This window comes from Vanessa tameamea, chromosome 28 (genome assembly GCF_037043105.1).
Source record: "Vanessa tameamea isolate UH-Manoa-2023 chromosome 28, ilVanTame1 primary haplotype, whole genome shotgun sequence".
NCBI lineage: Eukaryota > Metazoa > Arthropoda > Insecta > Lepidoptera > Nymphalidae > Vanessa > Vanessa tameamea.
In genome coordinates this window covers 4,690,656-4,712,902 of record NC_087336.1, presented here as the reverse complement: position 1 = coordinate 4,712,902, position 22,247 = coordinate 4,690,656, and the positions used below count along the sequence as shown (strand labels likewise).

The 22,247-nt window shown below is 35.0% G+C and overlaps 3 protein-coding genes across 5 annotated transcripts in view; 1 reads left to right on the top strand and 2 right to left on the bottom strand.

The window, feature by feature from the left end:
- The window catches only part of LOC113391856 (WD repeat-containing protein 7), a 130,116-nt gene that overhangs the window by 62,339 nt on the left and 45,530 nt on the right, over positions 1-22,247 (top strand). The gene's annotated exons all lie outside the window — the stretch shown is intronic.
- LOC135194209 (uncharacterized) lies at positions 9,266-10,564 on the bottom strand. Its single transcript, XM_064219388.1, has one exon. The coding sequence runs from the start codon at positions 10,562-10,564 to the stop codon at positions 9,266-9,268; it is 1,299 nt and encodes a 432-aa protein (XP_064075458.1).
- On the bottom strand, positions 15,799-21,637 carry LOC113391866 (pupal cuticle protein PCP52-like). Its single transcript, XM_026627988.2, has 3 exons — positions 21,456-21,637; positions 16,685-16,828; positions 15,799-16,577 (listed from the first exon to the last, which is right to left on the bottom strand). The coding sequence occupies exons 1-3, from the start codon at positions 21,498-21,500 to the stop codon at positions 15,846-15,848; spliced, it is 921 nt and encodes a 306-aa protein (XP_026483773.2). The 5' UTR covers positions 21,501-21,637; the 3' UTR covers positions 15,799-15,845.

The window sequence follows — 22,247 nt, the reverse complement described above, 5'->3', positions numbered from 1 at the left end:
TCCGATTAAGTTTCGATCGGTGACTTTTTAAGCCTCAAAAACTGTTTATTCTTAACAAAAATATCACATCCAAATAAGGGCAAACGCTCGAAAGTTGCTATCGGCATGGTTTCATTATTTTGCACCAATCGTAATTATTTTTCATATCTGACATTCGAAAATCAAAAAAAAGGAACGCTTTTGATTGGCGGAGTGTAATTAATTAAATATTAGGATGACCAAATGACCAATAGAATTGATACAAGTCGATGCCGGCGGTAATGAAGACTGTTGTTTAATTATTATATTGTTGTATAAACCGCACGTTCTATTCTCTAAAAGGTGGGTAAACAGGTATTAATTCGTATTTCATACATTACAATTCAATCAATATATTTTTTGTCAGTAAATCAGTAATTAGTAGGTAACTAACACAACTACAACGTCATACAAGCATAATATTATTGCGAAAGATCTCGTAAATATCCAACTGGGCGGGGTTACCTCTTCTCTTAGAAGTTAAAGAGGCTATTGCAGAGTGTTACCTATATTTTGTCACATGCATAAAGATTCCCTTCACCGCCGAGCACGAGATGAATTATAATCACAGATTGGGTATAATGAAAAATCAGCGGCGTCGTCGAGATTTGAAATCAATACATACTTTTATTAAGGACTCTTGTGAGCTCTCTTGATTCGTCATTTTGCAAATGTAAAGCAGTGGTTAGAACGCGAGCATCTTAACCGATGATTTCGGGTTCAAACCCAGGCAAGCACCACTGAATTTTCATGTGCTAAATTTGTGTTTATAATTCATCTCGTGCTCGGCGGTGAAGGAAAACATCGTGAGGAAACCTACATGTGTCTAATTTCAACGAAATTCTGCCACATGTGTATTCCACCAACCCGCATTGGAGCAGCGTGGTGGAATATGCTCCATACCTTCTCCTCAACGGGAGAGGAGGCCTTAGCCCAGCAGTGGGAAATTTACAGGCTGATTATGTTATGTTTTTTATTTTAAGCTTTATTTTAGGCGTAGATTCTACCGTGAAGAAAGAAACAGTTAATTTATTGCTTAAATACCTTTGATACTCGTCAATTTTATTATCTATATCATTATTTATTGAGTAATACGTCTTGTTAATCATAGTTTTCTTAACATGTGATTTAAATTTATTAATAATAATAATTTAAGAAATATTTGATGAATTTTATTTTAGAAGCGAGAACACCTTGATCTCGCTCAATCAACTCTTCTCAAGATCAACGTGTTATATCCATTTTGCTGTCCCAGGTTTTGCTGTGTAAATAACCAAATCGTGATCCCTCAGTGAATAGTCGAATCATAACTTCAACGCCGATTTTCAAATACAATCACTACAAAGTACGAATGTTCCAGAAGGTCTTCAATATAATACGAACGGCTAACTTTCCTTGGCACGGTATTCGAATTACTCATTCGACGGTTATCAATTCCATGCAGGTCACCGTGTCTATCCGTGTGCCAAATTTTACAAATATTAGTCGAGTTACTGATGTTTGAAACCAACTCTTACCGAGATTTTATTAAATTAAAAATAAAATATTCTTTATTTAAATAAGCTCATGATTTCTGTCATTCGTCACGTTATACAAACACCGATTCTGAATATATATTCTACCCATAAGAACCGGCAAGTAACACAGAAGTTACTATTTTTTCACCAATGTATATAGGCATGTTAACAATTAAATAATTAGTGTCTAAATAATTTATAGTACGAAATTATATCTAATTGTTATTGCTATAATATTTATTCTACAATCACAAAAATTACAAACGATTTACGAGTTTATAATGTGAATTCATGAGATAGAAGTATGTTTTTTTTTTTTTTTTCAAGTAAAAGTTCAAATGTGTTACGTGGTCTGCAACTTTGCCCATAGACTATGTTGAAGTGTTAGAATTGTCAACTGGCCACGTAGAAAAACTTAGTGCGGATCATTGCCAATAGACTATGAAAAGTGTTAGAAGTGTCAATTGGTCAAGTAGAAAAACTTAGTACGGATCATTGCCAATAGACTATGAAAAGTGTTAGAAGTGTCAACTGGCCACTTAGAAAAACTTAGTACGGATCATTGCCAATAGACTATGAAAAGTGTTAGAAGTGTCAACTGGCCACATAGAAAAACTTAGTGCGGATCATTGCCAATAGACTATGAAAAGTGTTAGAAGTGTCAACTGGCCACATAGAAAAACTTAGTGCGGATCATTGCCAATAGACTATGAAAAGTGTTAGAAGTGTCAACTGGCCACATAGAAAAACTTAATGCGGATCATTGCCAATAGGCTATGAAAAGTGTTAGAAGTGTCAACTGGCCACATAGAAAAACTTAGTGCGGATCATTGCCAATAGACTATGAAAAGTGTTAGAAGTGTCAACTGGCCACTTAGAAAAACTTAGTACGGATCATTGCCAATAGACTATGAAAAGTGTTAGAAGTGTCAACTGGCCACATAGAAAAACTTAGTGCGGATCATTGCCAATAGACTATGAAAAGTGTTAGAAGTGTCAACTGGCCACATAGAAAAACTTAGTGCGGATCATTGCCAATAGACTATGAAAAGTGTTAGAAGTGTCAACTGGCCACATAGAAAAACTTAATGCGGATCATTGCCAATAGGCTATGAAAAGTGTTAGAAGTGTCAACTGGCCACATAGAAAAACTTAGTGCGGATCATTGCCAATAGACTATGAAAAGTGTTAGAAGTGTCAACTGGCCACATAGAAAAACTTAGTGCGGATCATTGCCAATAGACTATGAAAAGTGTTAGAAGTGTCAACTGGCCACTTAGAAAAACTTAGTACGGATCATTGCCAATAGACTATGAAAAGTGTTAGAAGTGTCAACTGGCCACATAGAAAAACTTAGTGCGGATCATTGCCAATAGACTATGAAAAGTGTTAGAAGTGTCAACTGGCCACATAGAAAAACTTAGTGCGGATCATTGCCAATAGACTATGAAAAGTGTTAGAAGTGTCAACTGGCCACATAGAAAAACTTAATGCGGATCATTGCCAATAGGCTATGAAAAGTGTTAGAAGTGTCAACTGGCCACATAGAAAAACTTAGTGCGGATCATTGCCAATAGACTATGAAAAGTGTTAGAAGTGTCAACTGGCCACATAGAAAAACTTAGTGCGGATCATTGCCAATAGACTATGAAAAGTGTTAGAAGTGTCAACTGGCCACATAGAAAAACTTAATGCGGATCATTGCCAATAGGCTATGAAAAGTGTTAGAAGTGTCAACTGGCCACATAGAAAAACTTAGTGCGGATCATTGCCAATAGACTATGAAAAGTGTTAGAAGTGTCAATTGGTCACGTAGAAAACTCGTATATAATTTATGTTACATATTCATTGCATCGTCAGTAACTGTCATGATTATAAACACTCGCCTTTTAAACAGAATCACTTATGGGTTGATGGTCTCCATGGTATCCCTTGCGCTTAAGGTATTAAGCTCACCATGGCTGTTATTTAATTATTTAAACTTAATCGTATATCATGGAAATGTTTTGGACGAGTGAAGTTGCGATGGACAAGTAGTATTACATATATATATATATGTATGTATATAATGAATATGATATTGTAAAATAATTTAAAATCGTTGCAAATTACAGAATAGAGTACAATTTATATCGATTTAATTTAAATATTAATCACAGTTGTCGGTACAATAATATTATACATCGTAAATTCCACGTTGAATGTATTCTGTTCTTAAAACCGCGCCCACGTCCCTCGCAACGCGACGAATTATTTCATCAGCAGAATTCGTTTTTGATGACCTTATTCTCAGCATATCAGACATCGAGTTACTTTCCAATGGCACTATCAGTACATCATTGCTGCATTGTGTATGTTTGTTTTGATGAAGGATATAATCGTTCGAATTTGTTTATTTGGCTATTTGACTGGTTTTTAAAAGCCATTTTATATTATTTAGTAGAGGTTAACGAAACAAGGCGTTTTTTTTAATTCTAGTACTTATTTGCTGAAAAATATCAAATTAAAAATTACATATTTATATAGCGCGCGTAAACGCTACATTGACAGTATGGCGCTGTAATGGGGTCGGCGACGTCACTTGTCTGTATTGTAATCTGTTCCACATATAATCCACATACAGTAGGCAAACGAGGTTAACAAGCTAGTGACGTCACCATAAACCCGACCAATCAGGAGCGTTTTATGTCACGTGACGAACGTTTAAAAAAATGCATTTTTATTTATGGATTTTTGATTAAATTAATTATTATTTCAACTTTCGTTGATAAATAACTATTTTTAAACTCATAATATATACTGATTACAATAATTGCCACTTTATTTTTCGCATTGTCAAACAGCCTATTGGAATGTGTACTTGTAGAAATCGTTTGACGTGACGTACGGGAAAAGTGTTATGTGTGTCCCGACGACGTTTCTCCCTCTTTCTCTCTGTTGCTTTATATTTTATACGGTTTTATGTGATACTAGCTGCGGCCGCGACTGCGTGCGCGCTGGAAATTATAAAAAAAAAGTAATTGTTCAGTTCGCAGGTTTTACTGTAACTTTTCAATTCTGTACTAGGCAGCTTTTGTGATATAAAGCGGTGTTGGTGGGAGGCACCCGACGTGATGGCAAAGTAGTGATATGCGCGAGGGCTGCGTGTGGGTTGGACATTGCAGCGCGACTTTATCATTACTTTATATTTAATTCTAAAATAAAAGTCAGCGCAAGTTACTCATTATTAAATCAGCTATCTGCCAGTGAAAGTCCCGTCAAAATCGGTCCAGCCGTTCCAGAGATTAGCCGGAACAAAAAGGCAAATGGACAGACAAAAATTGTAAAAAATGTTAATTTGGTATATGTACCGTGTATACATACATATGCATTTAGTAAAAAGCGTTTATTTTAATATAACAAACAGGTACTCCAATTTTATTATATGAATATATTGTTATATAAAATTATGTTATCTTAATGTGCCTTCATTTTTAATGCCTTTGAATTGAAAATGTATGTCTATAATGCTACATTAAACTCTACGACAATGACTACATAATTGTATAGGACTTTGTATTTGTTGAATAATGATGATGTGTTGTCTTTGAGATTGTAATCCAGAATTTCGAATTTCAATTTTTAATGGAAAATATCTTATTCTATAATATATATGAGCCACTAGGTATGACGTCATAGAAAATTCAAAATGGCGTACTACACAAGGTCTCGGAAATACACATATCGTATAATGTTTTTGACACCACAAACGGTAACAAATTCTTGACATACCATACGCGATTGTGATTAAATAATTAATACGTTATTTAATTAAACACGATACCCTCGTTGGTGATGTAGGTAAACAGGGTTTAGTTATATATATAAAATAATTGTATCGATATCTGTTTGGTCTTAATGTTTCTCTGTCTTAATATTTAAACATAAAGAAGAGATTCAAAAACGGTTGCATCTCTTTGATGTGATTTAATATCAAAAATCGAAATATTCTTTATACGAGGCTTAAGAAGCCACCGGTTCGGAAAGTAGATTTAACCGAGAAGAAACGGCAGAATGAACTTCGTAGAGCAGCTCGAATTATCGACGATCATGCCCTTTCTGATCTGCTCGCTCCTTTGGCTTTGCGTAGAGATGTTGGATCACTCTGCATCTTCTAACGAATTTTCCACGGGGAATATTCTAAGTTTCACCCGCACCACCTAGATATTTGAAAATCCACAACAGTGCGATTTTTAAGTCATTTTTTGCCTCGCACAACCACTCCGTGGAACCAGCTTTCGCCGGCGGTTTTTCCGAACCGATACGTCTTGGGAACCTTCAAGAAAAGAGCGTACTCCTTCCTTGAAGGCCGGCAACTCACCTGCCAGGCCGCCAGTGTTGCAGATGTCCATGGGCGATGGTAGTCACTTTGCGTCAGGTTAGCCTCCTGCTCATTTGCCACCTATGACATAAAATAGAAATAGTTGCTCTGTTACAGTACAATTAAATTTATGAATCCTTTCAGGAAGTCCACCTCGCTTAAGCCTAAGTTCACGCTTTTTCATGATAATGCTGCAGAGAACGATTGTCGGGCTACAAATCCTTAATTAAGGCCATGATTTTTCCCGTCATTATTTTCTTAGTAGCAACCCGGAGTCTGACAGTGTTGCAGAACGTAAGACTGTTCCTGATTTCTCTTGGGTCGTGTCGGATTGCCCTCCCATCGAGTAATAAGTGTGGGACAGTAGATAGAGTACTTGGGTATTCATGTCTTGAAAAAGCAACTTTTTATGATACATGGAGGAAGACTCCCCAATAAGTCACCTGATGGTGAGTGTGCACCACCGCCCATACACATTGGAACCGTAAGAAATTGTAATCATTCATATCTCACTCAGCCTTTAAACCGAAATATAATAACAAAAAGTATTGCTCCTTGTGTATATTCTAATACGACGAGTGATACCTACCCAGACGGACTCGCGTAAGGCTCTACCACCAAGTATATACGTATAATTATCATCATCATCATGACCAGCCTGTGTGACTCCACCGCTGGATATAGGCCTCCCCCAAAGCGCGCCAAAGAGCCCGATCTTCGGCCCTTCTCATCTACGTTCTGCTAGCCACCTTCCGTACATCATCGCTCTACCGTGCCACAACCTTCTTACCCCAACGGCTATCAGTTCTTAGACAGATATATGTGATAATATTAAAGCGAGCGAAACCGCATCATAGTAATAGTATATAATATAAAATAGCTTTGAACTGTTTCCATACAATAAATAATAATTATTTCCAATATTGTAAAGCAGAGAGTAACGGGTTTCGTTACTTGGAAAGGTTAATATATGTTTATGCAGCACAAGCTCATGCCCGCATCTTCGCTCGCCTGATATTGACTATAAACTATTTAGTTGGTACTGAAGCTGTGCGCAAGCCCACCTGGCTAGGTATTTCCATCATATAATATAGTTATAATACATACCGCCAAAATGCAATGCTTACCATTGTTGTATTCTGGCTTAAAAGGTGAGTAAGCCAGTGTAACTACACGAGCTTAACATCTTTGTTCTCAAGGTTGGAGGCGGTTGTGGACTACCATTAGATTGCTAACCTATCTAAAATAAACAAAATATATGGATGGTTCTTTCGCTTCGACAATTGTCGAATAATCTTTGCCTAGCTCCTCAGGATATCTATTATTTAAAATAAATAACGCTTTTTCTTTTCGATTTATGTCAGTTTACTCTAAAGTGACGCAAAAGAATTTCGGTCCAATAATAATAAAAAAAAAAAAATACTTATTTAGTCCAAATTTGAAAATATTTTTTACATACAGATAATACTTGATACATTTTATATATATTTTATATATGTTGTAAATTAAATAGATTGTTCAGCAGAAAGTGTCGGGTTTTTTTTTTCTTAAACTTTAAAAGGTTACTCAATGTAATTATTTAAGGTAAGATATTTATGATAATTAAACATTTCGTTATATAAGGTAATATGTCTTTGTTCGTCTGTTAGTTCGCTTTCGGATAGGAAACGGCGGATACCGGTTCGCTTTGAGGCTGTCTACTTTCATTAAAAATTGTATCATGACACACGTATTTATATGAATAAAGTCATATAAATACGTGTTTACGTGAGAGAGCAGAACTTACATATGTTGAGGTTTGATACTCGATCGCGACATTTTATAGCTTACAAGCAATTGTGCCTACGGATAACATTTTTTTTCATAATGGCGGGAGCCTTTCATTCAGGCTGTAGTAGAGAAGCCTTTAAATATCCCACTGCTGGGCTAAGACCGCCTTTACAGAGAAGTTTTTTGAGAATTTTATTGAAATTAGACACGTGCAAGATACCTCAAGATGTTTTTCTTTACTCATACAAATTAAGCACATGAAATTTTTGGTGGTGGTTCTTGTCTTGGTTTGAATCCGCAATCGTCGGTTAAGATGTACGCGTTCTAACCTCTCGGCCATCTTTTTTTTTCTTTTTTATATGGCATAGGCAGACGAGCATATGGGCCACCTGATGCTACCACTAACATTTCCTTATATCGGCAAGGCGCCACCAACTTTGGGAACTAAGATGTTATGTCCCTATAGTTACCCATTCACTAAATATTGCTTTTTGACGATAGAATATCTGAAGATTGGGTGGTACCTACCCAGACAGGCTTGCACAAAGCCCTACCACCAAGTAGTACTTTAATAACTAAACTTACTAGACCCGAGTCTGAACATATGATCTCGAAATTATAGCGACTAAAATTTATCTATTGCTATACAAAGGTTTTTTTTTTAGGTGGGTTATGCATTATGCAACGACCAGACTTTTGAAATTATAACTTTAGTATGTTCCTTGTAAAAAAAAAAAATTACTCTTGTGTTTTATTCATTCGTATTATAAACTCGTAAATAATTATTTAATTGTTATTGATGTAGAACGAGTGATATAGAAATAAATATTAACGGTCTTGTACAGTCCGCAACCAGCTGCTGCTTGCGACCTTCACCAGGCCGTCGGACCACCTTGTGTGTGTTGCCAGTGATGACTCACGGCTCTGAAACGTGGTCCTTAACAATGGGCCTCATAAGAGATTAGTTTATTCTTCTTTTATATAGCGAACTAGCTGAATCTTAGGTTTTACACACACATACTAAATAACCCCTAATTTAACCACCTCAATGAGTGAAAAACACTAATAAGTGGCCTATGTCCTCCCCCGAGACAAATTCGGTTCATCAAAATCGGTTCAGCGGTATAAGCGTTAAGAGATAACAGATAGACTTACTTTCGCATTTAATATATATAAGTTTTCTAAAACAGGTTTAGTATTACTTTTATTGTAATACATACTAGCCGTGCCCGTTACTTTGCGCGCGAGGAATCAGCTTTTGTGGGGGTAGGACTGAGTAGGTACCACCCACTCATTGCATATTTTACTGCCAAACAGCAATGCTTAGTATTATTGTGTCCGGGTTTGAAGGTTGAGTTAGGCGTTTTATAAACAGGCAAAGTCGACATGAAATCTTAGTCACCAAGGTTGGTGGCATTGGCAGTGTAAGTTTATTTATTTATTTATTTTTATTTATTTATTGAAAAAGTTACACCATCAACATATCACTAAGCACTTAAAATTAATATCTGTTGGGTATCATACAAAGTGATACGTCTTTAAAGGTGTAAACAACATTGGACTATTTGACATGTCTCTTAAGCCATGCCAACCTGTACTCCTACTTGTCGGTGTACGGTGCAGTGTATTCCGTGACGTTCCATCTATCTGCACGTCCATAATTGAACACTGTGTTGCGTGTATCATGCCATGTATCTGGAACATTCTCATAATTGCCAAAACTGTATATACAGTATGGCCTCGAATTTCCAATCTGATCTTTTCTGACACGATAAGACAACATCAATGATGCCAGTACCTGTCGAGCGTCAATTTCAGATGATGTTATCACCTGATTGTTTCGACTCTCCGCATAAAATACGTTCGGTGAGTTTTCCTGAACAGTTGGTTCAATTGATGTCCAACAGACAAGCGCTAAGGCGCCTTCTGCGTTCTTACGGGTTTGGGGAGTGATCTTAATTTTCTCCTCCGTTTTCGTAAGAGCCAGTGAAATCTTTTCGAATAAGTCTACGTTGTATCTAAAGCAACGGAATTTACTCGGGAAAACATCTTCCATGATACCTGTGCTTTCTATAAAATCGACTTGATCATTTGTTAACGTCGCGGCACGTGCCCAACCAAGACAATTCCTTGTTGGTAGGCCTGCTCCTTTCTCTGCAGGACGGATGTCCTCAGGTAAGTTCCAATCTCGTATGCCGGGTAAAGCGGTGATCCTTAAGTCTTCGCATATTCTTTGCGAAACTATACGGGGACTTGGCAGACTCATATACTTCCAGTGGGAAAAACGACCCACTCTTCCAAAATCGCCAGTTTCATTAGGCCTTACTGGCATATGTAGTTGATACCTCAGTGCTGAAGTGTCAATCACATTGCCGAGTGCCTTGATATAGGCATCAATCGGAGCCGGTAAGTTGTGATTTCCGGATAGTATTTGACCTGCAAAAGTGTCCTCTTCGTAAGGTGAGTCTCCTCGCTCCTGCTTCAAAGTAATTAGGCGAGCATATAAGCTCATAACACAATAATACACCCAAACAGACTTAGCAACACTTTTCGCAAAATATGGCTGGTTTGCAGCTATAATGTCATATTCTTTTTCGCACAAGGGAATAAACCCCTCGGCTGTAATGGCGAATTCATTTGCTCTTCTGTAAGGTGCGACGCCGGGAAATCCCATCATATGGATGTCCGAGAACATTGGTTCATCTTTAGGCTTTGTAGCCACGGTAGATAACCGAGTTGGTTTCGGTCCAGTCGCTGTAGGGTCACGTGGTGGAAGCGGGGGTGCTACTGTGTTTTCCGAGCCTTTAGAGCCCTTTTGGAAAATCTTCCTCCTCTGCTTCTTAAACGATGCCTTAGTTGGTGCAGCATCTGGTTCGATATTTGCGCGTTGTGCCTCCATAATTACAGGTGTGATTTGCCTTCGCGGCGAGTCCAAAACTTAAAAGAAAATTTGGGTGTGAAGTGATGATTAATATTTCTTGCAATGCTCATGTCTATGGACAGTGGTGACCACTTATAAAAAACTAACGATCATTATAAATATAAAATTAGTAGTAATGACCATAACCGCGATCATTACATGAAATAAAACAAAGTCGCTTATCGCTGTCTGTCCTTTTGTATGCTTGGATCTTTAAAATGACACAGCGGATTTTGATGCGGTTTTTTATAATAGATAGATTGGTTCAAGAGCAAGGTTTATAATAGAACATGCACAATATAGTAGAGAAACACTGATAATATTAGAGTTTTCTGAAGCGATGTCTTAAATAAACACATTTTTTGCGCTTACATTGCAAACGCTGGCTGAACCCTACGAGATAGAACAAAATAATGTACTACAGTATTGTACCTTAAAAGAGTCTTCAAATAAGTCCGTGATGGTATATGTCTATCTCTTAGGGATAACCCGCAATAACCATATTTAATCCCTTACTTTTTAAGAGCAATAATGGCTTATTTTCAATATTACACATTTAAAACGCAGGAACATAGCGGTTCGTATTGTCTAATGACTGAAAAACTGCGAACGTTGTAAGACATTCTGTAGTATATTTAGAATCAGCATGGCACCCGTGCGAAGCCGGAGCGGGTCGCTAGTTGGTCATAAACATAACATAACATAATCAGCCTGTAAATTTCCCACTGCTGGGCTAAGGCCTCCTCTCCCGTTGAGGCGAAGGTATGGAGCATATTCCACCACGCTGCTCCAATGCGGGTTGGTGGAATACACATGTGGCAGAATTTCGTTGAAATTAGACACATGCAAGTTTCCTCACGATGTTTTCCTTCACCGCCGAGCACGAGATGAATTATAAACAAATTAAGCACATGTAAATTTAGTGGTGCCTGCCTGGGTTTGAACCCGAAATCATCGGTTAAGATACACGCGTTCTAACCACTGGGCCATCTCGGCTCATAAAACAGAAAGTATATATGTTTATAAGGATAATATCGATTTAGAATCGAATAAATTCACTTTCGCCTGACTCATTAGTATTATTCCCATCACGACGTTCAGAACTGGGTGACCGGAGCATTTACGTAACGGCGCATGCGTCGAATCACTCAGTGTTACCATTGTTATTTAATTTCCTAATCGTGTGGTTATAATCTAAATTAAAGTAACTGTTAATGTCTAACGCCGGTCTTATTCCTGCTCGCTTTGAGAAGAAGGTTTGGACAATTGCACCACACTGCTCCAATGCGGGTTGGTGTATACACTTGTGGCAGTAATTGATGGTAATTAGACACATGCAGGTTTCCTCGTGATGTTTTCGTTCACTGGTGAATTATAATTTCAAATTAATCTAATTGTAACAGAAAGAGTATTATATATAGGACTGACATATTATTGTGCTGGTTCTACGGCAAATCGTATTAGATATATTAGCAATGAAGTGATGTGGCAAATAACTAAAACATTTTCATGTAATTTCAAACCGCTTTAAAAAAATGGAGGACATCAAATGGATTTAAAAAAATTTTTTTTTAAATGATTTTTAATGAGAAATGGTAACATTAAAAATTCTTAAATATCTGATGTAGAGCATCGGAAACGGGACACGGAACTCTTTAATAAATGGCAGCAAAACAATCGCGATTGCTGGCCACTATATGTACAATATATATTATATTATGGTTATATATAATTTCTATATTATTTAAAAAAAAAACTTTTATCGGTTTTTTAATACACAACAAATGAGTTGCATAGACAGCCTTCATACAGATCCCCTTGTGTACAACCCTGACCTCTATTCCAACCATAACAAGAAAAAAGCCAAATAAACAACATTTGACAGCAAATTGACGCGATATCATTGGTCGAGAGCTTGATTAATCTATGATATACACTATGGATTCGCGAAAATATTGCGTTTCGAACGTCAACGAAACTAAAATGGAAATTAGTAGTTAAGTGTAATAGTTTTTTATTATAAATAAAGATATATTAATCATAAATTCTTAGTAGTGCAGTAGTGCTTATACAGATGAGTTATTAGCAAATCGCATTAAATACGTAAATCTAAGGTTTGTTTACTTTTTCTTCTTTTACTTCCATTGGAATAGGCTGTACAACAATTACACGATATGTGACTTCGAGTATTTAAACTCAATAGTGTTGCCAAGAAACTAATTGTGATTTGGAATGTAGAAAAACGGGCCGACTAATGTCGAAGATAATATCTTTACTACGACGTAGTTACGATAAACGGCTGATTGAGACATTAAATAGTTATTATATTGTGTTTTAATGTTAATTCAATCTTTGTTTTTTTGTTTATTATAAATATATATAAATAATAAAACTATCACGGGTCGTCTGAAAGTAAAATATTTATGTAATATGTTAGACTAAACGATATTTCATACACTTTGATGGGAGGAGAAGTTCAAGGTCGAATTTGAAACCAGCGTTTCAGGGCGTAATGTTTATTGAAACGTTACTATATGTAACGTCAGAATTTTCTTCGTTGGATTTTGGTAACGTGTGTTTAGTAACTTGCACTAGTTATATATTTTATAAATATGGTCTCCTGATAGTTGAAGTTTTAAACGGAAACAATCTGCTTTCCAAGTTGAGTCGTTAACATGATACCGTTTCTATTTAAATAAATAAATACTTTTTATTACAGTAAATTAAACTATCGTGATAATATTCCCAGTGACTCAGAAATTTACATATTCATATTTAGTAACAATGTAAACACAGTCGAAAGATAACAGCTTACTAATAATAAACAGTCTAAATATACATAAATTATTTATTATCTGTGAAAACAGATTCTAACGCTATGCAGGCGAAAATCTCGTGAACGTGACGGCGCGTGCGCGACCGCCGTGTTGCCTACATTTGTCACATTTTATCACACCGGTCAATTATTGTCTAGATATTTCAAATATTTACTGCCTTTAAATATGGAATGTCAATGACCGTTTTAAATTGACGGCCTTTATATTTACTGCCTTTGTAATAAAAATAATTGTACAAAAAAAAAACGATTTTAAATATGGAATGTCTATGTTTTGTAATCATTGTGTCTGAATCTAACTATTATATAATTTATTCAAGTACGTTCTTATACTTTTGAGTAATTTTAAAGAATCGTTTTATTTTCGGTACGAAGACTAACGAACGGAAAGGAAAACGAGCTGATAATAAATTGAGTAGTACTTATTTACGCCTATTTAGTGTTAATAAAAACAAAATATGTTCTGTCTGAAAATCAATATAACTCTGAATATTTACTAACCATTACAATCGTGTTTTAATTAAATTAATTAAGCGTAAACCTCAAACAAACTCAATAATCACTTTTTTTTTCTAATAAAAATAAATATACTAAGAACCTCTTTTAATATTTATTTATAGTCTGTGTCGTATAGTTGTGTAAGTGTAATCAAACATTCTATTAAGTACTGATTGATATCAGAATTATAGATTATAAATCTTATTTAACTTGAACATTGTTGGAATATTACTTACGATCTTTTTTTTTTCTAATTTTATTTAGGGACTTTTTCCACAGGTGAAAATGTCAGTCCCATCGTGCCCTAATCTGAGTTGAGTAACATTTTAATAAAATTACTGCATCTTATTTAAATTTTAAACTATAAAGTATCCTGGCTGCTTCAGACGTAGGAGAAGACAATGTGCTTTGAAAAATTCCAACTGCATTTAAATTTAAATTAATCTTTCTCACTAGTTCTTGTCTTTTTTTCCTATTCCGAACATATTCCACCAAAAAATGTTGGATATCTTCTTCTTTACCACAAATGACACAATTAGATGAGTTAACCCTTTTCATCATGAATCCAAACTTGTTTAGAGGAACGTGACCAGAACGTATTTTTAAGGCCATCACAATTTGTTGGCGATTTAAATCTATATCAGAAAACCACGGGATACGAGGGGGCTCAGCCTGTAAGGTTTTGAACCAAGCTCCTTTAGTTTTTGATCGTTCGTCAAAATATTCTTTAAACTGTCTTGCATTTAACTGATTTATTTTATCTAAAATTTTGTATGCAATGGTCATTCCTCTTTTACCTCTGACACAAGCAGCTATACTTACGATCTCATTTAAATCGATATTATTAACCATTCAAGTTGTGCATATTTAAGCTTAAATTAACTCAGTATATAGAACATTTTTTGGCGGACGAGCATATGGGCCACCTGATGGTAAGTGGTCACCACCGCCCATAGACAAAGGCGCTGTAAGAAATATTAACCATTCCTTACATCACCTATGCGCCACCAACCTCGGGAACTAAGATGTTATGTCCCTTGTGCCTGTGATTACACTGGCTCACTCACCCTTCTAACCGGAACACAAAAATACGCAGTACTATTATTTGGCGGTAGAATATCTGATGAGTGGGGGGTACCTACCCAGACGAGCTTGCACAAAGCCCTACCACCAAGTACATGTGATTGTATAAGAGTTTTCTTTGTATTTCCATCAAATCACCGCTAAGCTTAGGATAAATCTTCAAGTATCCTTTGTTGGATCAATTTGTTTAGGTAATGGTCCGTTAGTTTTAACTTGAAACAAAACTGTAAGATAACGTTTTAAGCTATTGGATACTATCGTTTTTTATACATATTTCTTATGAATTAATATCGATTTTAGTAAATGTGCATGTCTTCATGCATTCTTTAAAAAGACTATGGATTAACAATTCATACTAAATAGAATCAAAATACCTTTCTTCATTTGATAAAATAAAAAAAAATAACAGGACGAGAAGTTATTTGTAAGTGTGTCATGTAATCGATTTTGATAATAATTCTTATCGATTTTTCTTAGCCATTGGAAAGCTTCTTCATCCAGAACTAGATAACATAGTTTATGTTTTATATCAGTGTGTATGTATGTACTCTTCCATACTAAAATTATAAAGGGTTAATATTTATTTGTTTGTATTTAGGTGGTACTTTTATCTAATGATCCAATTCCAAAATTTTCTTTAGTCGTCAACAGCTACATTATTGCAGAGTCCTATAGACTGTATATTATATTTATATCATAACATTTTCTTTATTAATAAATGGTACCCGTGCGAGGCCGGGGTAGGTCCTTAGGTGAATCCGCAGGTACGGCTAGATTAGTATAAAAACGCAAGATATTTTTAAATATTTTTTTATTATTAATAGGACGTTATCTATCCATTAATTACCACAGGTTTCCAACGGGGTAGATTGGAGCAGAGTAAGGGTGGATGGTGTTGATGGGAAAACTTCTGAATGCAGGTTGATAGGAAATTGGGGCTACGAGGGGTTGGTAGTTGAAACCAGGAGCAATAGCTATAGGTGCTCCAGGAGCAATAGGTACAGGTGCTGCAAGGGAGGATTTCAACTGTGACTGTAGGGCGGCGGTTTCAGCTATGAGTGCTTCCAATGCGTCTGATTTGACTGCACCTGCTTCTGGTTGCTTCTCTCCTTCGATGGCTTTTTCAGCTTCAGATTCAACGGGTTTTTCAATTTCAGCTGATTTAACAGCTTCCTTCTCTTCTGCTTTGACTTCGGTTGCGGCCGCGCTTTTGACAGCAGCTTCGGATTTTTCGTCACTGGCAGCTGATTCGATTGTAACTCCGGGGGCTGCGGATAGAGCTGCGGGGGCTGCGACAGGGAATCCACTTACAGCGGGAACAATACCAGACAAAGCATAGCTCTTGGCAAGAGCGGCTGCATTCTGAGCAGCTGAAGCGTCAATTTTAGCTTCGGCGATTTGAACTTCGCTCACTGCCTGCCATTTCTTTTCCTCTGCAGCCCAGAAGGCTTCCTCTGATTTTTCCTTAACCAAATCATTGGCCTCAACTACTCCTTCGTTTTGATTTTCAACGGCTTGCTCGGCTAATTCCCTGGCTTGGTCGGCAAAGAAACGAGCCTGGTCTTCGGCTTTTACCTGAAATGGATATTCTTGTTTAATTTCGATGACTTTATCAAAAACTATATATTGGTTTGTTTAGTTTATTGTCTAAATTTATATTGTATTCTACTATTTCAAATTACCTGAGCATTGATAGCGGCAGCCTGAATGTCACCTGGTGGTACGGTAGGAGCTACTGCGATGGTTGGTACTGCTACCGCAGCAAGTGGTACCGCGGCATAGTACGATGGTGCTGCAGATACGCAAGCGATAAGGGCGGACAAAATCTGCAAGGAGGATATTGAAATTAGGTTTTAATGGTATCCAAAGATCAACTGTGTTCGCAATCACGGTTCGGTCCCTGTATTTAACGAATCATTGTTGTGTATAAGTAACATTCAGAGACGGTCCTATATTGAAATTCAAAATCGTTTATTGAATATTACACTTATATCGGACATCGAATGTTTGGAAACGTTTTTTATTGGAGCGATAAAGAATTGAGCCTCGTACAGAATTTTGTCTATTATTAACGAAACGAATCTTTACTTTACTTTATACTTTTTACTTTTTTATTGTATAACACAAAGAGAAAATAAATAAATAAAACATGGATACAGCAATAAAAGAAGCGTACAATTTTGCCGACCTTATTCTGAATCTTTTTTTTTTATTATAGTAGTCGGAAATCAATATTTCGCTTTACTTTAAGAAAATACATATGAAAAATTGTGTTATATAATATTAAAGGCGGTATATAAGTGTAGAACACATTCTCATAAATATTTGCAATGTAAATTTTTCCTTTTCTTAAGGTTAAGGAAATAAATGTACAAAATAAGTGTTCCAGTTAGAAACCAGTTAGATAAGCTTCGCGCGTTGTTAGATGTTATTTATTAGTTGACCCTATTTTGTCTGCGTTGCTAGCCCAAGATAAAAGTTCTCTTAATCATTTTCGGTCATGGTAGTTCTTGATTAGATATGAGAGCATTCCCTGAATCTCATATTCTGATGGGATCGTAATTCCGATACGACCGGAAAGAGTTCAGGTGCAAGCTATGCAGGTTACCGAGGTACTATAATGAGAACTCATCTCAAGTTCTCAACCCTACTAACTGCTACGGAATAACTATCGATGGGAGATCTCAATGATTTGTCAATTTACATCATCCGGGTTTGAACATGGGATATTGCGATCTGCATTCGATAATACAATCTAATTGTAATAATTATTTCACTGCACTGATGGAACAAATGTAATTCATTTTATTATTTAAACTCAAAGAAAATGCCAAAATGATGTATTGGGCTAACAATACCGATATATTGGAAGTGGGGAAATAGGTTAACGGCACGGATTTAAGCGAATTGAGACTTTTGTGACGTTTTATATGAAATGTATACACGTAGACAAATATACATAAATAGAGTACAAGAAATATATATTGGAATGTAATAATTATTCAAGTATTGATAAGAGCAAGTGAGCATATTACAAGTTCTGAAGCGTAGGCAGGGAACTGGCAACTGGTTCAGTAATTAACAATTATAATCTGTGGTATGCGGTAACGAAGGTCGTCGATACGAATACAGTTATCATATTAATGATTTGTTCTTCGGTTAAAGTTTGCTCTTTTTTGTCACGTATACATGTATATATGTATATGTTAATGATATTTCTATTATCTCCGCCATAAGAAATGTTGGGAACTTTTGTAGTCAAAAGTTTTTAAGTTTGTTACAATATGGATACAACGTTCTGTCCGAACCGATGGTTGATTTTAATAATACGCAATTCAATTCAATTCATTCAATTCAATTCAATTTCAATTCATTTATTTATTTGCAAGAATATGGTACACAATACAGGTGTTCATTAATATAAATTCTCATATTCTACCGATTTATCGGTGTGCACAATATTAAACATGCAATAAATAATAATTTATATAACATAAACAAAAGCAAGACTACCATAACAAACAGCAAGTGTAACACTTCTATCCGAAATATAGATTTTTTGACTTTTTTTCTTTGAATTTTTGAAGGATTGCAAACAGATGCAATCACATGACTTGCAATTACTGATGTGAAAATATATAAGACGTTAAAAATTAATGTAAGTTGGTTTGTTATCAGAGGCCGGGATCCGTCCTGCAATTTTCCGTCCCCTGGTGAACCTTATTATTAGTGAACTATACAGATGTCGTGTTTAGGTTTTCTGCGTTTTAATTTCCTATAATCTTTTGTATACTGTTTGTGTATATTATTTTAAATTGATTGGGTCTGAATTAAGTTTATGTTAAGAAACTATAGTTTACGTTACTAGTTATTTCAGTATTATTGAAAATATACAGCGTGTTTTTTTTTTTTTTTAATAATTATTAATTTGAGATTTGCAATGTTTACATATTTTATAATGGAAATAACCGTTGCATATATTAAATCAACCGAATTGAAGCAATTTAGAAGTGTAAAACTTGTTCTAATAGGATTTTGTGCATTTTGATTAACGGTTAACGTATACTTCTACACTAATATTGTAAATACGAAGGTACCCTGTCTGTCTGTCCGTCATTTTGATGAAATTTGGTAAAAAAGCAATCTTGAACCCCAGTAAAGTCATAGGTTACTTTTTATACCTAAATCCTACGAACGACCAACAACACCCCCCCTCCTCCTTTTCTAACGCGTGGGTTAAAACTACTACCATATAACCAAGGTCAATATATAATTGTATATGTCATGGTTGATAAAGTATTGTTAAATGTTAAACGCAATTTATAGTCAGAGGTGAACACTTCCCATTGGCTGGTAGTCATTTACAAGTTAATTTTATACGAACAACATAATAACACATGCAAACCTATATACTAAAGGTTTCTTGGTAATTTTCGCGATATAAAAACTCTTTGGTTACCTTTTTACGAGAAAAATATATAATATTAAGTATTCAATACTTTCTTAAACGTTGACAGTTTTAATACTGCAGTCATTTCATGCAAATATAAACACGGGGTTAATAAAAACGTTGTTTAGTACCTCTACGGTAGAGCTATTCTGTAAGAACAAAAGCGAAACTCACCGCAGAACACGAAAGTGATATGTCAGAATGTAATTGTTCGACATTGGCTGTGATATTTCTAAAATTTACAGGATACAAGTATCAAAATGGCATATTACCGTGATTCGTTCGACATTTCACGAGTGAGTTCTGTATGTGAAATCTTACAGAACGGCACTGCTGATGGATAATGGATAAACCCAAGCGACGTAATTGGAGAGCTTTGAAGAAGTATAGTATTATTAATAATTCGAATGATTTAAATAAAATTGTTACAAGAACAATGGAAATTCAAAAATAAAATCTTCGTCAATGCAAATAATCGTAATTAAAAAAAGTACTTTACTGTACGTTGTTTTAAGTTACGCTTAAGTTTGGAACCACACTGGTGATCAATTTTGTTAAGGAAAAATTACAACTTGTCACCAAAATGTATTGTAGCAAACTTTTGACAAACGTTGGAGACAAGTCTCTTTAATTACGTCAAGTCTTTGACAAAATTTGGTACAATGTTAAATTTGAAACAGTTGGAAACACAGGAATTGACTGCTATTTTACAAAAAAAATTATCTATATTAGTATTATAAATGCGAAAGTAACTCTGTCTGTCTGTCTGTCCGTCTGTTGCAACCGGAGCCGCGTTTTAGAACTAATAAACTATACATGCCAACATTTTTATTACTGGGCGACTGACAGAGTATCTTACGATCAAGGCAAACTAATTACTAACATTTGTACATTGAATATTTGTTATAATAGTCGCAAACTATGAAATCAATATAAAATAATATTGTTAGGGGGTAACGTATCGTATTGTATATTATATATGCTGATCAACATGAATAAATATATCATATTATTGAAAATACATTATATGCACACATACGTGAAGCGACGATAATAGTCTTAATATGTTAACAACAAAGGAAATATTGCAGGAAGATTTCGCTGTTAGCAAATCATAATCAGTAACATTAAAAGCCTGTAAATTTCCCATTGCTGGGCTAAGGCCTAAGGCTAAGGCCTTTGAGGAGAAGGTATGGAGCATATTCCACCACGCTGCTCCAATGCGGGTTGGTGGAATAAACATGTGGCAGAATTTCGTTGAAATTAGCCACATGCAGGTTTGCTCACGATGTTTTCCTTCGCGAGCATGAGATGAATTATAAACACAAATTAAGCACATGAAAACTCAGTGGTTTGTCTGGGTTTGAACCTTGAACCCGCAATCGTCGGTTAAGATGCACGCGTTCTAACCACTGGGCCATCTCGGCTCTTAAAAAAATCAGTAACATATTATAATGAAATTGAATACTATGTATATTATATTATGTTAGTTCATTTTTTTAAAAGTAGACCTTTACTGAGATTAAAGTTGAAGTATTATATCAATATAAGCTGAAATGGAGGTAATATTTATTAACAAAGTTTTAAAAATGAATTAGTACTTTGTAAGTCTTAAAATGGGATTTTTTTGCATGTTTATATATGTATCATATTAAAAATATATAAATATTTTACATGTTTTACATGTTAGTAAACACATAAATACAATAATGTATTCATAAATATTAAAAAAAATAAGATTAGTAAATAATCTTTTTGATTTTTAATAATATTATACCATTTTTGGCTAGTTTATAAATATATTGACTTTTTCACTAATAAATTTGTAATATAATATAGTTAAATATTTAATTAAATTAAATAGAATATACAACAATATTTAAATAAAAATTTAACGGTAGTAACCCAAAATCAATTTCCGAAATCACAAGTTAGTAAAAAACCCCAACTTCACAGATAATAAATAAAATCACTAAAACAAAGAAACTGTATAAAAAACTAACCAGAACTCTCATCGTGATGTCTCGTATGCTACTGATTGCTCTCATCACAGCACAAAGCGTTTTTATATTCCGTTTTCTATACTATAGAATATAGAACAGGCAGAATACTGGATTTCACAGTAAAAAAAAAGTAAAACGTCACCGCCCAAGGGCGGGATGGAAGCAGGAAGCGCGCGCTTTTTGTCAGCTGATGGCAGCCATATTTGATTGAGGTTTTCATGTGGCGCCAAGGCATATACATGGTTTTGTACACTGATTTGTGTATGATTACATTTTTATTTATAAATTTATAATTATTTCTTTAAGTTTGTAATAGCTCATTACAAAATTAATAATATTTATATACAGTAAAAGTTTATTTGCGTCGTTGCAAATAATTAAAAAAAAATTGATTATCTTAATTTATTGAATGAAGATTCGAATGAATGTATAAAAATAGAATTTTAAATCCAAGTCACGTTACTATAATAAAAATCTTAACATTTATTTTATTTCTTAACAGCTTCAATAACATTCGTTATGTACAAAGAAAATTTAAGAAATGTTTTAATGACACAATCAGTTGTATAAAAAAGTTTTTAGTTTTCTCAGCATTAAAACATTTCATTGAAAGACATTGTAGAAAATTGTAAATTTGTGAATTATAAAGATAAATTTATTTTTGAACATCGTCGATAATAATGATAGCAGGTTGTAATCCAGGATATTATCACTATGTGAGCAAAATATGTACCTAAATTTTTCATATACTATACATAAACCCGCAGTGAAACAGCATGATGTCTTCTTGAG